This window comes from Stegostoma tigrinum, chromosome 1, assembly GCF_030684315.1.
Source record: "Stegostoma tigrinum isolate sSteTig4 chromosome 1, sSteTig4.hap1, whole genome shotgun sequence".
NCBI lineage: Eukaryota > Metazoa > Chordata > Chondrichthyes > Orectolobiformes > Stegostomatidae > Stegostoma > Stegostoma tigrinum.
The window spans coordinates 151631770-151649238 of NC_081354.1; the positions used below are offsets into that span (position 1 = coordinate 151631770).

The window sequence follows — 17469 nt, forward strand, 5'->3', positions numbered from 1 at the left end:
TCAAGGAGCATCCACCCAGACAGTATGGGCAATTTAGCATAGCCAGTCCACCTAGCCTGCACATCTTTGGACTGTGGGAGGAAACCGGAGCACCCGGAGAAAACCAACACAGACATGGGGAGATAACAAGGTGTAGAGCTGGATGAACACAGCAGGCCAAGCAGCATCATAGGAGCAGGAAAGCTGATGTTTCGGGCCTAGACCCTTCATGAGAAATGGGGGAGGGGAAGGGGGTTCTGAAATAAATAGGGAGGGGGGGGGAGGTGGATAGAGGAGAATATAGGTGGAGAGGAGACACACAAGTCAAAGAGGCAGCGATGGAGGCAGTAAAGTGAGTGTAGGTGGGGAGGAGTTAGGTCAGTACAGGGAGGACAGACAGGTCAAGGGGGCAGGATGCGGTAAGTAGGTAGGGAATGGGGGTGCGGCTCACTTTCCTACACATCATCAACAAATTTAGCAACCATATCTTTGGTCCCTTCATCCAAATCATTTATATCAATTGTGAAGAGTTTAGACTGCAGCATTAATACCTCTCATGCCCCACACATTACATCTTGCCAATCTGAAAATGACACACTTATGACTATGCTTGATTACCCGTTGGCTGCCAATTTTCTATTCATGCCAACATCTTACCCCCTGAATAATAAGCTTTTATTCTCTGCAATTAAGTTTGAAATGGCACATATTTTCACCTATGGAAATCTATGCCCCCCCCCCCACTTATTCACAGCACGTATTACATCCTCTGTAACATATCAATTGGGGAAATTTGCAACGAAATGAAAATTTAGTTAAAAATAAAATATGCCAAAGAATTGAAGGGAGTCATGGAAAAAGCATATTAAATCCATCCCAGAGATATTAAGAACTGCAGACACTGGAGTCAGAGATAACACATTGTGGAGCTGGAGGAACATAGCAGGCCAGGCAGCAGAGGTATATCCCATCAAGATTGAGTGATGTCTATGCCAAGACATGCCAATACATTTAATTGACAGGAAATTTATCTCGGAAAGTCATGAAGTTCCACAGATCATTGTTTTCTTAGAAGTTTTGCCTTTGGGTAATCATCTATTTTAGGACATTCTGATTCAACTAATTATGTCTGTTTCTACCCATGTGGAGTACATGCTATTGTCGCAACTGATTTCAACAATAATACTTTAGCAAACTTAAAAGAAAAACAGGAAGTGGAATGTGAGATCAATGTATTCCTACTGCCTAGCAAATGGCGCATCTGCATTATGATAAATACAAGACGTATCCTTTCAATTAGGTAACTTATTGAAGTAACTTAAAACAGATTAAACTCTTTAACTAAGCAGTTGCCTCACACGGGAATAACTAATCAAAACAGATGTGCTACAGAAGATTTGTAGTAGCAAATAGGGTGCAACGATTGGCCTTTGCAATACTCGACCAGGGCAGTGGGGGTGGGGATGGGGGAGCCAGTGTTTCTGTACATGTTAATATATTGTTCATACAAAACGGGATAAAAATCAAATAAACTGCGATGCCTTTCAAAAATGAACAGACCACGAATATCCCAATTATTCAAATATTTAGCAACCACTTTTTTTCTTGGGGAGGCTGGTAGTGGAGGGTAGGAGAAAAAAGGAGCTTTTTGAAGGTCCGCACTTCTCCTCCCACTCCTCCCATTCAGGCAAGCACTTTTAAAAATACTACTTACTTTGTTGGTTGCAGCTTAATTCGTGACATCTTTGAGTACTGTGGTTAGCCTGCAAGTTGTCCAGTTTACCTGAGTACGACAACACCATCTGCCTGGCACCAGAGTAGGCAATATCTCTAATATTATCCATTTCCTTTAATGTGAAAAATAATCCAAGCTTTCATACATTTTTCACCTTTACCAATATGGTGGGTGATGTACTTTCTGCTCTTCTTTAATTGAACACAGAACATAGAACAGTACAGCACAGTACTGCACAGGCCCGTGGGCCCACAATATTGTACTTACCTATTACCCTACTAAGATCAATCTACCTAGCAGACCCTACATTTTACTATCCTCTATGTGCCTATCCGAGAGTCGCTTAAAAGTCTCTAGACTTCCCTTCATTTTAGCAGTCAGAGAATGGTGGCTGTGTGGATGGATTTCTAGGCTTACATAGAAAATTATGCCATTCAGACTAAATAACAAGGGATTGTTAATATGAAGCCTGCTCTAGAAAATGCCAATGTTTTCAGGAAAAGAAAAGAGAATGGAGAATATAAAAAGAACTGACCACAGGACACATTTATTAAAAGTACTGAATATTCATTACTGTCTCATTCCATTCTAAAGCAATTCTAGTGGAATACAGTATAACAGTTCTTATAAAATATGAACAGCTTACAGTTCTAATGTAATTTATTTGTAATGCTTAAAATAAAACCATATTTAATGCAATGCATTCCGGTATTTGATTGTTCATTTTTAAACAGAGGCAAGGGTTACTAATACCTGCAGTGGTAGGTTGGTACCCTAAGAAAATAAGCTAATTCTGCTCAAGTCGATCCTAACATACTTGTGCAATTTTTTGTTTTTTTGCTTCAAATATCACTTACCACTAGTAGCAACAATGACAGGCCTTCAAATGGTAGACTATCACACTTGGCAAAAATAGATTGGTTTCTTCCCTCAAGATCTAACCCAAAAGTTGGAAGTCCCAATACAATAACTGCATCGCTCAATAATTTCAACAATTTTTGTGGACATGCACACCATTTACTTCATTGAAATATGAGTAACAACACAGCTGTATCATTTCCTAAGTCAACTATTTTTCCGAGGTACCCGTCATTAATTCCTCTAATTGAATCACACAGTTTGAAATGGACTGTTATGATAGAACAACTTGAACTGTGGTTAGAATGAGTGCCCATTAGGCTCAGGCAGTCTGTTCCAAGTAGCGATAAAAAATTCAAAAATGGTGAGGAGACGTTACTGTTTGAAGATGTGATATGTGCAGTATCTTACCTACAGAATAAGAACAGTTTTACTTTCATTGGGATATAGTTTTAACACTTTGACAGTTTGCTGGTGTTAACAGGGGAGGCAGTGGTATGGTGGCAATGTCACTGAACAAGTAATCCAGAGGGCCAGGTAAACATTCTGGGAACAGGAGTTCAAATTCCACAATGAAAGATCGTAAAATGTGAAATTAACAAAAATCTAAAGATTGAAAAGAAAAGCCAGATGGTGATCATGTAATCGCAGTTGCTTTTCATAAAATCCAACTGGATGAATAATGTTCTTTTAGGAAGGAAATCTGCCATTTTTACTGAATCTGGCTGCATGTGACTCCGGACCCACAGCAAAATTGTTTACTCTTGTGTGCCTTTAATTAGGGATGGGCAAGAAATGCTGGCCCAGTCAATAAACACTAACATCCCACAAATGAATATTTTAAAAGACTGGAACTGGGCCCACTGGTGAACAAAGAGTTTGGAGGTAGAAGATGGGGCTGCTGATGTGGAGGTAGACTGTGATCTGGGACTTTGTTGTAGTTGTTAAAAAAAAATTCCACCCATCACCCTACACACAATCCCCATGCTCCATCCATGCCAACTCATGCTGCTTCTTGGTCCCTCATATCTCCATTTCAAGCCATGACCCACTATCCAGCTTCAATGCCACTTCATACCCCCAAGGCTCTTATATCCATCTTTATAGCCCCAAGCCAACTAAGTGCCAACTCATGCCAACACATGCTCTCTGCTCATCACCCTTTGCCCTTACACTCTTCATGACAACACACTCAATATCTACCAAGGGCAAGGCCTCAGAACCCATGCTGAGTTCTTAACTGCCTTTTGATGAATTCAAAAAGTCATTTTATTTATAAACACTCATCAACTACATTTAACTTCCTTCAACTACTTAATTTCTTATGAAAACAATTACTTGTATTCATAGCCCCACTTCAAAGGCTTCAATAAGCATTTAGTGCTGTCAACAAGACAGAAGTGACAGGCACCTCATTGTGATAAACACGGGTTGCAAAATCAGTCATGCAGCATAAATCCTACTACATATGCCTCAGCATTGGTTCATACTGTGTTTCTCAATGTGGGACATCTCTTTGGCACAGCACGGCCAAATGTGTCCTATTATTTGCTCAACATCCACAAGCACACAATTTGCAGCAACGACATTGGAAGGACAAACTTGAAAGCAGAATACAAGGTTAACAAAAGATTCTTGGCAGTGTGGAGGAGCAGAGGGGTCTTGGGGTTCATGTCCACAGTTCCCTGAAAGCTGCCACACGGGTGGATAGAGTTGTTAAGAAGGCGTATTGTGCGTTAGCTTTTATTAATAGAGGGATTGAGTTCAAGAGCCATGAAGTTATGCTCCCGCTATACAAAAGCCTGGTTCAGCCACATCTGGAATATTGTGTCCAGTTCTGGCCACCTCATTAAAGGAAAGTTGTGGAAGTGTTGGAAAAGGTGCAGAGCAGATTTACCAGGATGTTGCCTGGAATGGAGAGAAGGTCCTACGAGGAAAGGTTAAGAGAGATGGGGCTTTTCTCTTTAGGACGACGAAGTAGTAGAGGTGACTTGATTGAGGTATACAAAATGATCAGAGATATAGATAGACTGGACTGCAAGAGACGTTTTCCTAGGGTGGAGGTAGCTATTAAGAGGGGACATAGTTTTAAAGTGAGTGGGGGCAGATATAGAGGACACTTCAGAGGTAGGTTCTTTACTCAGAGAGTGGTCGTGGCGTGGAGTGCATAGCCAGAAAGGGTAGTGAAGTCGGCCTCATTAGGGGCATTTAAGCGGCTATTAGAAAGGCATATGGATGATAGTATAAGGTAGGGGCTGGAGGTTAGATAGACCTTAGGCTTAGGGTAAAATTTCGGCACAACATCATGGGCCAAAGGGCCTGTATTGTTCTATGTACTATGTTCCAAAGCAAGAGAGATCCTAGCATTTCAGTAACATCACTGAGCTAGTCATTCCAGAGTTCCAGATTAATCATCTGGATTCAAATAATGAATTCATTAAACTCTGGAATATAAAGCTAGTGGCAATAATGTTGACCATGAAACAATCGTAGATTGGGGTAAAACTCTCATCTGGTTCATCACAGTTCTTTAGGGAAAGAAACCTACAATGCAGTTGAGTTTTAGCTGCTCTCAAGGATAATTAAGATGGGCAGCAAATGCTGGATTTTCCAAGTATGCCCACTTCCTGTGTTATGAAATTGACTCTTTAATATTTCCTTGAGTTTTGAAGAATTATGGAAAATGAAATCTATTTCCAGTTATGTGCAGATCCTAGATAATAAAATGTGAGGCTGGATGAACACAGCAGGCCAAGCAGCATCTCAGGAGCACAAAAGCTGATGTTTCGGGCCTAGACCTTTCATCAGAGAGGGGGAATGGGGTGAGGGTTCTGGAATAAATAGGGAGAGAGGGGGAGGCGGACCGAAGATGGAGAGACAAGAAGATAGGTGGAGAAAGTATAGGTGGGGAGGTAGGGAGGGGATAGGTCAGTCCGGGGAAGATGGACAGGTCAAGGAGGTGGGATGAGGTTAGTAGGTAGGAGATGGGGGTGCGGCTTGGGGTGGGAGGAAGGGATGGGTGAGAGGAAGAACAGGTTAGGGAGGCAGAGACAGGTTGGACTGGTTTTGGGGTGCAGTGGGTGGAGGGGAAGAGCTGGGCTGGTTGTGTGGTGCAGTGGGGGGAGGGGACGAACTGGGCTGGTTTAGGGATGCAGTGGGGGAAGGGGAGATTTTGAAGCTGGTGAAGTCCACATTGATGCCATTAGGCTGCAGGGTTCCCAAGGGGAATATGAGTTGCTGTTCCTGCAACCTTCGGGTGGCATCATTGTGGCACTGCAGGAGGCCCATGATGGACATGTCATCTAAAGAATGGGAGGGGGAGTGGAAATGGTTTGCGACTGGGAGGTGTAGTTGTTTGTTGCGAACCGAGCGGAGGTGTTCTGCAAAGCAGTCCCCAAGCCTCCGCTTGGTTTCCCCAATGTAGAGGAAGCCACACCGGGTACAGTGGATGCAGTATACCACATTGGCAGATGTGCAGGTGAACCTCTGCTTAATGTGGAATGCCATCTTGGGGCCTGGGATAGGGGTGAGGGAGGAGGTGTGGGGGCAAGTGTAGCATTTCCTGCAGTTGCAGGGGATGGTGCCAGGTGTGGTGGCAGTGTGGAGTGAACAAGGGAGTCACGGAGAGAGTGGTCTCTCCGGAAAGCAGACAGGGGTGGGGATGGAAAAATATCATGGGTGGTGGGTTCCGACCCCACCACCCAAGACATTTTTCCATCCCCACCCCTGTCTGCTTTCCGGAGAGACCACTCTCTCCGTGACTCCCTTGTTCGCTCCATACTGCCCTCCAACCCCACCACACCCGGCACCTTCCCCTGCAACTGCAGGAAATGCTACACTTGCCCCCACACCTCCTCCCTCACCCCTATCCCAGGCCCCAAGATGGCATTCCACATTAAGCAGAGGTTCACCTGCACATCTGCCAATGTGGTATACTGCATCCACTGTACCCGGTGTGGCTTCCTCTACATTGGGGAAACCAAGCGGAGGCTTGGGGACCGCTTTGCAGAACACCTCCGCTCGGTTCGCAACAAACAACTACACCTCCCAGTCGCAAACCATTTCCACTCCCCCTCCCATTCTTTAGATGACATGTCCATCATGGGCCTCCTGCAGTGCCACAATGATGCCACCCGAAGGTTGCAGGAACAGCAACTCATATTCCCCTTGGGAACCCTGCAGCCTAATGGCATCAATGTGGACTTCACCAGCTTCAAAATCTCCCCTTCCCCCACCGCATCCCTAAACCAGCCCAGTTCATCCCCTCCCCCCACTGCACCACACAACCAGCCCAGCTGTTCCCCTCCACCCACTGCATCCCAAAACCAGTCTAACCTGTCTCTGCCTCCCTAACCTGTTCTTCCTTTCACCCATCCCTTCCTCCCACCCCAAGCCGCACCCCCATCTCCTACCTACTAACCTCATCCCACCTCCTTGACCTGTCCATCTTCCCTGGACTGACCTATCCCCTCCCTACCTCCCCACCCATACTCTCTCCATCTATCTTCTTTTCTCTCCATCTTCGGTCCGCCTCCCCCTCTCTCCCTATTTATTTCAGAACCCTCACCCCATCCCCCTCTCTGATGAGGGGTCTAGGCCCGAAACGTCAGCTTTTGTGCTCCCGAGATGCTGCTTGGCCTGCTGTGTTCATCCAGCCTCACATTTTATTATCTTGGATTCTCCAGCATCTGCAGTCCCCATTATCTCTATGTGCAGATCCTACTTGGCTTCAAAATAAGTCACTGAAAAGCCTTCAGTCCGTAAAATCTTTTTTTGAAAGGAATAAACAAGGCTTCTTGGAAATCACGCAACTTGTGATAATTGCTTGTATTGCTCGTGATCCTTGCTAGGGCCATTTGAACAGTGCTTTTGGCTTCAAGAACATTTGGTTTCATAATTATTTGGAGAGAAGTCAGCTAAAGAGAAAGCAACTTCCCAGATCTGCTCTCCTGTTTCTGAATTGCACTTGCTGTGAGATCAGGATGAAACGTGATATTTGTTCTAGTAGAGTGATTGAAAGAACTTTGCAGTATTAAGCTTCCTGTGCAAACTGAGCTTGGCAAAACCCCAGAGGCAACTGTCCATGATTTGTAACTTGACCACACATGTAAGACTATCAGATCAAACAGAATTTGGAACCTTATCTTTATCTGTTTCATTCTTTTTGCCTTCAAAAGCAGCCACCATTAGTTAGAACTTTTCAAAAATCAATGTTTAGAGAGAGAAATCTGTTTGACTTTCTCTTCATTTAAAGTTTGTTAGTGTGTTTTGAGTTATATAGTGGGGTAAAGATTTATACATACATATACAATCTCTGTGTTAACCAATTTTGTATCTTCATTGAATGAGTTTTGTTTTGTAATAAATAATAATTTTGCATTTATTAAAAAGGCTGGACCTTTCCAATCAAAGTCTTCTATGGAGCAAGTGCACAATACTGGGACTTGGGCAAAACTATTTTTATTTTAATTCTGACCCCTATGAAGTAATAAAACTAGAATGACAGACTTCTTCCATCTCTGTCATAATACATGAACAAATATTAAAGAAAGAGGTCACAATGAAGATAGAAAGCCTGGTTGATATTTTTCCCCCATCTCAAAGCAAGTTTCTGCCCTAGCTTAGATAATCCTATAAAATTGATTCTTTCCTAGTCAGTATGTCTTGTTTCTACACTGCTACTACACTTCAAATTAAGTCAGCAGGAAAACTTTCAATCCTATCCAGTATCGATATACAGCATGGGACAAAGAATAAATATTAAGCCACAGAGTATATTTACAATAGACATGATAACTTACCATAGACAGTACTGAAATTATAAACTTCAAGTTGCATCCAGTGGCTAAATTCAAAAAAGCAGCCACTGTTCACTCTGCAGATGTACCACCCGGTATCATTCACAGAGACTGGATTAATCACAAGCTCTGGGGTATTGCCATTTGGAACCTGTGTCAAAGAACAGAAAACTCATCCGATTCCAAAAATATGCATCAGCTTTTACAGATATTCAATTGATTGCATCACATCTATGACCATCCATTGACTCATTTTTCACTGTATGATAGCCAAGATGTTTGTATGTTTTGGACTGTTTCATTTTCATATAATTATAGAATCCCTACAGTGTGGACACAGGTCATTCGGCCCAACAGGTCCATGCCGCCCCTCTGAAGTGCATCCCACCCAGAACCAATCCCTTAGCCCTGCAGCTCCCATGTCTAACACACCTAACCTAAACATTTCTGGGCAATTTACTATGGCCAGATGTGCACCTGACTGTGGGAGGAAACCAGAGCACCCAGAGGAAACCCATACAGGCACAGGGAGAATGTGCAAACTCCACACGGTCGCCCAAGGCTGGAATCAAAGCCAGGTCCCTGGCACTGCAAGGCAGCAGTGCTAATCACTGAGCCATGGTTTCACCTCAAATTTAATTAGTGTTACATATTCTTCTCATTAGTGTTACATATTCTTCTCATTAGTGTTACATATTCTTCTCATTAAACAATGGATAGGTGAGGATACATCATTTAAGGTTTGTAGTGAGGTTTCTTTACATTGCGATGTGTCATGGCGGCAATACAAGTAAGCGTCTGAAGACTATAAGATCAAAAAGTGGGAATAGAAATAGGTCATTTGGCCCATTGAGCCTATTCAATAAAATCATGGCTGATCTGAGAATTGTAAAGTCTACTTTCTTGTCTTTTCCCCACAATGTTCAACTCTTCAATGATTAGAAGTCTGTCTATCTCAGTCTTGAATATACTTAATGACCCAGCCTCTGCAGACCTCTGCAGTAAAGAATTCCACAGATTCACTACACTCAGAAGAATTTCCTCCTTATCTTGGATTTAAATTATTGACTCCTTACTCTGAGATTACCTCCTCTTGTCCTAGGCTCTCCCATTATGGGAAACAAACTCTCCACATTAATGCTTTCATGCCCCTTAAGAATCTTAGATGTTTCAATGAAGCCACCTCCCATTCTCCAAGACCCCAATGAGTGCTGGCTCAACTCACTCAACCTTTCGTCACAAGAAAATGCCTTCATATTTGGGATAAACTGAATGAACCTTCTCTTAGATAAAGGGTCCTAAACGCTTCATAGTAGTCCAACTGTGGTCTGACCAATGTTTGGTACAATTTTAGCAAATTCTCCTGACTTTTATTCTCCATTTTCTTTAAAATATAGGTCTAGAGTCCTTTTGGCTTCCCTATAATACCTTGAACTTGAATACTAACTTTTAGTGGTTCAAGCACAAGGAGTCCAAAATTCCTCTGCACTGCAGCTTTCTGCATTCATTCTTTATTTACATAATATTTCATTCTTCAATTCTTCCCAGCAAAGTGCCTGGCACCCCATTTGCCCACGTTATATTCCATCTACACAGTCAACTGGTCTTTATCCCTCAGGATATTCTTTGTATCATCCTTACCACAACTCTTCTCATCTCTATTTTCTGTCACCTGCAAACTTGGTGATACTTTCACTATTCAAGTCATGAATATATATTGTAAATAATTGAGGCCCCAGTACTGATTCTTGTGGCATTCCGATAGTTACAATTTGCCACCCTGAAAATGCTCCCCATCTCTAATTGCCCATGAGGTGGTGGTGTGAGCTGCCATTGTGAACCATTGCAGTATGGTGCAGTGCAGCTGGTTGGACAGTGCTAATAGGAAGTGAGTTCCAGGATTTTGATCCAGCAACAGTAAGGGAATAGCAATAAAGTTCCAAGGCAGGCTGATGTAGGTAGCGTGGCTACTATACTTTGGTGAAGGAGAGAGTGAATATTTAAAATTTGGTGGAGAGTATGACAATCAAGGACATACTTTGACATGGATGTTGTCAAACTTAGAGTTTTGTTGCGGCCGCAGTCATCCAGGCAAATGCAGAAGATGCTATTACGTTCTGACTTGTGCCGAGTAGATGATGGTGGACAGGCTTTAGGGAGTCAGACTTACTTGGCTCAGAATTCTCAACCTCTGACTTGCTCTCTAACCATCGATTTATATGGCTGGTCCATTTCAACTCCAGGCCAATGGTTACTTCCAGGATGCTGGTTTGGGATTATTCAGTAATGGTAATGCAATTAAATGTTATGGGGAGATGGTCAGATTCCCTTTTGTCACAGATATTGTTACCAGGCACTTGTTTGTGATCACTGTTATTTGCCATTTATCATTTCAAGCCTGAATGTTATCTAAGTCTTGTTGTATATGGACAGGGACTCATCAAAATCTGAAACGATGCAATTGGTACTCAATTTTCAGCAAACATCTTTTCCCTTTGATCTGATGATGAAGGGAAGGTCATTAATGGAAGAGCTGAAGATGGTTGGGCCATGACTACTATCCCGTGGAACTCCTACGTAGATGACCAAGGGGTGTGATGATTAGCCTCTAATAACCAAGAAGTCTAGGGATGATTCTAACCAGCTTTCTTCGGATTCCCATTGACTACAATTTTTTCACAGCCATACCAATGCAACACTTGGTCAAATGTTCTCTTAAATGTTAACTTTAATCACTGTTATATGCCCGCCTTGCATTCAGCTCTTTTGAAAAATATACGAAGTTGATTTAAATTGAACGATGGGAAGACTGTTCTGTGGCCATTACCTCTATATCCTTTCGAAACCACTGATATTCAACATTCGGATGCCCTGCAGCTTGGCAAAAGAGTCTCACTGCCTGACCAGCCAGTACAGCCTGGGAAACTGGCTGGATGAGTATCTTCAATGAAGCTGAAATAAAAATAATTTATAAATGAATGAAAATTAACATTCAAGATGTACTCGTATACTAATTTTACAAAGTAAACCATTTCATAGAACATAGAACAGTACAGCACAGAACAGGCCCTTCAGCCCACGATGTTGTGCCGACCATTGATGCTCGTGTATTTCGTAAACAAAGATTTTTGTATAACTGAGAGGCATACCCTTGTTCACTTCAAAAGATTTTAAATTACTTCTGACGCAACATGGTTCTGCTTTCATTTTTGTAATCATTCCTGGCAATTTACTTCCATTAATTGAATCTTTTTACTGTGTCTTTACTTTCTTGTAAAATTGGCATAAATCATATAGACTCTGAATTAATAAATACGCAGAATGGACGCAGAATTGGTCAATGAATATCAGCAGAGAAAAGAGAAAGTCTGGGAACATAAGGAGGCCATGTGTTCCTCGGAAACTAAGTGTAAAATGGGATTTTGGAACAGAGATCTGGAATGCATTTACACTGATCAATAAAAGTAGCAATGCAGGTTTGAAAAATCTACTGGGTTTTATTTACATAAGGATAAATTTGAAAAGTAATAAAGGTTACATTAAAACTGTAAAGAAGCTTGTTTGAACTAGAACTGGAGCCCTGGGAAGCATTCTGATATCTACGTTATACAAAAGGGTATAAAAATACTTAAAAATTATGAGAATGATATCTGAATTAGGAGGCTATATTCAGCAACAAAGAGTGAACAGACAGGTCCTTTCTCCAGATACAGAAGACTGAAAGTTGACTGATTATAAAAAGAAAACTTGGTAGGGTGGACAGAGAAAAGATATTCCCACCCTTGTGTGCAACACCAGAGTCAGGGGCCTCAAATGTAAGATAACCAGTAAAAAATTACCTAGACTCTGCAACAGTTAGAATGTGGAACTCACTACAACAGGAAGTGGTTAAGGTGAATAGCAGAGATGTTTTCAAAGGAAAAATTAGATTTTAAAAAAGGGGGCTAAATGAAAAGGAATTCAATGAGTCACAAAAGTAGCATAAACACCAGCATGGACTTATTGGCCAAATGGCCTGTTCCACTGCTGTAAACACATTGCTAGGTTGCCCAGCAGATCAATCTTCAGCAGGTGCAACATTCAAAAGAAGCCCTGTAATAGTTAGAGTAAACATCTAATAGCTACTTTCTATGTTAGGCTCCCATCATCTATATTAGACAACCAAAACCAGAATTCCAGTTGTTACGATAGATCCCTCACTCATAAGATCTAAATTAGAAACTACACTGACATGGCCAGATGTGCATAACAGAAGTGTGGAAATGTGGATATTCTTCCACTCTGGATGGACTTTGCATTGGTGAATTCCGGCAGCACCTTTTGGATGAATCTCAACCTCCAAAACAGGTACGCAGGTCAGATCAGAAGTCAAATATTTTAAATATTGAATCAGAGACCCAAAACAAACCCCCTCCCCATTGTCAAAACCACACACTTCTACTTTAAACAAAGGCACGATGACAGGCACATAACCAACCCCTCACATAGGGCAAGTTATCTATTTAAATATTTTAACAGGGCTGCATGTCTTTTTGTTTAATTTTGATTTTAATTTTTACCTCAAGTGATCAGGTGTCCCTCACCTCAGGAAACTTGGTGAGTTAATGGTGGTGTGTAGGTTTGAATAAAGGCAGGGCCTTTGCAGGACTGCTTTTGGTCCAAGAAGAGCAGCAGTAATTTTTCCAAGCCCAATTTATTACTCAGTAAACACAACCCAGTCGCTCTCAGCAACATTTGTGCTTCCCGAGACCAAGAAACATTTCTTCCCCTCCCCACAACAATGCAGCAAATATCTGCTCTCCTTCACCACCTTTCCCCCACCCCTCAAGGGCCACCAACTGACCCTCCACAACAGGCACTGGACCAACCTCACCCCTTACGGCCAACAACTGTTTCCTCACCTCAGTATATTCCCCATGACCACCATCATATTCCATTACCCGACTACACTCAAAAGTATCTAAAGCCTCACACCAATCAAATCTCTTCCCAACACTAACCCACAACCACAGTTATGCACCCCAACCACTATCTACATGCCTATGGTCACCTTCCCCTGATTAGTGTCCTGCTCTGATCTTCCACCATCTGCCTGGATGCTTCCGTGCTAACCTAGCTGTGACCTTACACTGCATGGATCCCCACCTGACAGGTCACCCCTCTAAACAGCTGGCTGTGACCAAGAAAACTACAGCAAAATATTTCAAAATATTATGCAGTTAAATACTGCTGGAAACTCATTACACTCTGCATTCCCCAACCTTAAATTAATATCCCCACATGAAACATGCCCCACGCGAAAATCCAGTCTTGCATGTTAAAGCCGAGCAGCAAAATAGAACACATACCATTTACAAGTAAGTTATCTGATTAAATTTTATATGCAAAATCTGCAGCTCACCCCTTAAGAATGGCTGGTTAAGCCAGTCAAGTGCTTAGTAGCGATTAACTGAGCCTTTGTGGCACACAATGAACTATCTTGAAATAACCCTGGATCCTTCAATTTGTGTCAGCTCTAGATTTTTACATTAAAAGTGCCCTCCTGCCCAAACAGGTGAATGGCCCGGTCACCCATTGTGACCAAGGATCAGAAATCCCTTCATTCATATCACATGTAGGAATGAATGCATGGTGCGGTACCCATACAACTCTCTGTTACCCTCTTCCAATCATCTGGTCCTGAAAATGGAATCAATAAGTCTATAATATAAAATAAACTGATTAGCTAATCTCCATAAACAAAATGCCATTTAATCTAACCTGAGGACCTCAGCAGCTGAAAGGCTTCAGTCTGTCCCAAAGCTTGAAGAAATTCCAACAGGTCTTTCACAGTCACACCCCGGTTGCCCATCACATGGAGCAAACTCCGGGTGGGGCTTCCTTCTGGGTCCAGTACCTTCAATGAGCATTTATCTAGGTCCTCCGAGCTGTTAGGAAACAAAAAAAGACATTTTTCAAACCATTGGATCACAAAGAAATGAGCTGTTAACCATTGCAAAGCATTTGAATAACAAAAAAACTCAGTGAGAAATGAACAGGGAAACAAAAAATAACCAAGTCAAGTAATGCAATTCATCATGAGTAGCTTTGAATCAATTAAAGCTAAATGTATTCAAGAAGCAACCATGGCAGAGGAAGTGGTGGAAGCTGGAACGATTACAACATTTAAAAGGCATCTGGATGGGTATATGAATAGGAAGGGTTTAGAGGGATATGGGCCAAATGCTGGCAAATGGGACAAGAGTTATACAGGATATCTGGTCGGCATGGATGAGTTGGACCGAAGGGTCTGTTTCTGTTTTGTATATCTCTATGGTATTTCTACAAAAGCATAGGGGCATAATGGTTGAAAACAATAGATCAGATGGTGAATTATTGGGTCAAGTAACCTTTTCTTGTGAACTATCATTTTAAGGTCAAATGGTGGTTGCACAAGCACTGTGTCAGACTGCAACTACAATCCAGGTTTCTCTGTCAACACATGTACCTACGGCTAAGAGGCAGTTTCTCATAAGAAGACAAAGGCCTATCTGAAACAAAATCGATAGACAGAATTTTCCCAGTCCCTGAATGACATAGACAATGATGAGACAGTTGGAAAAATACGACAAGAATTGATAAATGAGATTCTCAGAGTTGAGTAACAGAAGTCCAAATTTCCTGCGTAAGGTTTCAACAGTTTGTTGAGCTTCTCGCTAGTGAGTGGCGAGCAATCCCTTCACATATGTCAACGTCTCATTATTTCCTAATCTTGCCTCATTTGCATGCAGGTTGCTATTCTTCTTTAATGGAGAGAGACTAGTGAGGGCCAATTCCTGACATGAAATTCAGAGCAGTTACCTAGCAGCCACAGCTCTCTGGCACTTTCTTTGGGCATCCATCTTAGCCTGCATTCCCCAACAGCTCAGGATATGCTGCATGGGTAGCAGCCACCTACACCCTCCATTGTGTTGGCACCAGCTATCATTAGATCATCATAGCACATTTGGGGCTCACTTGTAATAGTTCACCAACATTCCCACTAATGCGCCATACAGCTGCTTCAAGATTCACTGCATGCCTGTACTGATGTTTTGAAGTCACTTGGAACTGATGCATCTTGGAAGATTGCATACCAATAAAGAAACTTAGAGGCAATGTTGTATTTTTGTACTCCAATACTGCACCTTGCAGCTCACCAGCACCTTACAATTGCAAAAGATCACCGTCCAGGGTTAGCCTGACAGTCTTAAAGATGTTGCTAAGAAGAATTGATTGATTTTTGCCCTTCAGAGATGAACCTGGTGTATCACAGTTGTTTTCAATGTCAAACTAGTTCTAATAATGCCAAGATATCATGTCCATGTTATAGTGGTACACATAGGTACTTGTTGCACAAGACAATTAGCAAGTGAATCTTTGCATTGGTCAGGGAGGGAGGAATCAGAATACTCAAAAACTCATGAATGCATGCGGCGTATTCCAAATCTATCAATCCCAGCGGTGGAGGGAGTCTTTACATCCACACAATGTTTCATCCAGTCCTGGAGCAAAATTATCAACAGACCTATTCACAGTGCAAGGGAAAGATTGTATCCTTGTGACGTAGAGATTACTTCTCTAAAAATTTCCCATTGTTCAGTGGTTTTGCAACATACAAGCGTGACTACTCTAGACGATGAATGTTATTTTCAATCCACTTGTTAGATAACTTGTGCGCTGAATGGGACAGACCCAAATCATATCACCATCCAATCGTCCATACTTCAAATGGTAGCAAAGCAGATGATAATGACCATTTAATGCATTATCAGTACCTGCTGAGCAACAAAGCCAAATTGTTGATAAATATGGAGCTAGACAAGTACAACCGGTTGGACAGCATCCGAGCAGCAGGAAAGTCAAGGTTTTGGGCTGAAACCCTTCGTCAGGAAATCCAGCATCGGCAGTCAGATATCTCAAAGCCAGATTGTTGCATTGCATTGCTACATTTTTGTGCAACACAATGAAGAGATTACCATTCCCAGTACAATTTACACTAGCAACACAAGTGCAAGCTACCTTACCGAGCAACCAATTTTACATTTATTCTGAGACATAGGACATTCTCATTTACCCTGCCTTGAATAAAAGAGATATATGCCACAGTAATTCTCAATCCTGGACTGGGAGGCCCAGGTTCAAGTGCCACCTGTTCTAGGAGGTGTATAATAACATCTCTGAAAGGTCGATTAGAAAAATAGGTTAATAAAAAATAAGAAAGTTAGGTTGAAGGGTGGCAGCGTCTCTATTACTGGGCCAGAAGGCCCACGTTCAAGTTCCACTGCTCCAGAAGTGCAACAAAAAAAAACACATAGCTCTTCAAACCTGCAGACAATCACCAGATCAGAACAAGCTGTTAATCCTCCAAAAACGTTACACTAAAACCTGAAATGGTTTAATTGTAAACATTTTTTTAAACCTGTTTATATGACTAATGAATTGCATGCTCGTGTCTATGTACAACCATGCATAATGTTTGGGATAATTTGTGTCTTTGGAAAAAAAAGGGATGTTGTGTTTACCTCATCATCTGTATTTTTTATTCATTCACAATGAGAGTGTCACTGGCTAGGCCAGCATTTATTGCCCATCTCTAAATAACTAGAGGGCAGTTAAAAGCCAACCTCATTGCTTTGGGTCTGGAGTCCATGTAGTCCAGAAGTGGTAAGGATGGCAGATTGCCTGTCCTACAGGACATTAGTGAATCAGTTGGGTTCTTCCTAACATTCAATCATGGATTCATGGTCATCAATTCAAAGTCTAATGGGTTTCAAGCCCAAGTCCTTAGAACATTAATTAGGTCCCTGGATTAATAGGTCAGTGATAATACTACTAGGCCATCACCTCCTTTACGGTACCTGTGGTTGTAAGGGTCTCATTTGAAGCAGGATATACTATTGAAAGTATGCTGCTCTGTTGTAATCTATTAAGTTAATATTATGTCTACAGACACTTAAATATGCTTGTGAATTTATTATTTGTAATAGGATAGCTCACATAGAGAGTCATAGAGATCTACAGCACAGAAAAGACCCTTTGGCCAATTGAGTCTGTGCTGGTCAGAAAATAAAATCCTAA

At 41.9% G+C, this 17469-nt stretch overlaps 1 protein-coding gene across 1 annotated transcript in view; it reads right to left on the reverse strand.

Annotated features, from left to right (window-relative positions):
- Positions 1 to 17469, reverse strand: part of malt1 (MALT paracaspase 1) — a 93526-nt gene that overhangs the window by 64967 nt on the left and 11090 nt on the right. Inside the window, exons 2-4 of the mRNA XM_048545836.2 lie at positions 14131 to 14297; positions 11198 to 11322; positions 8374 to 8521 (exon numbers count right to left, since the gene is read on the reverse strand). Coding sequence (XP_048401793.1) covers positions 8374 to 8521; positions 11198 to 11322; positions 14131 to 14297 — 440 coding nt within the window. The remainder of the gene's footprint in view (positions 1 to 8373; positions 8522 to 11197; positions 11323 to 14130; positions 14298 to 17469) is intronic.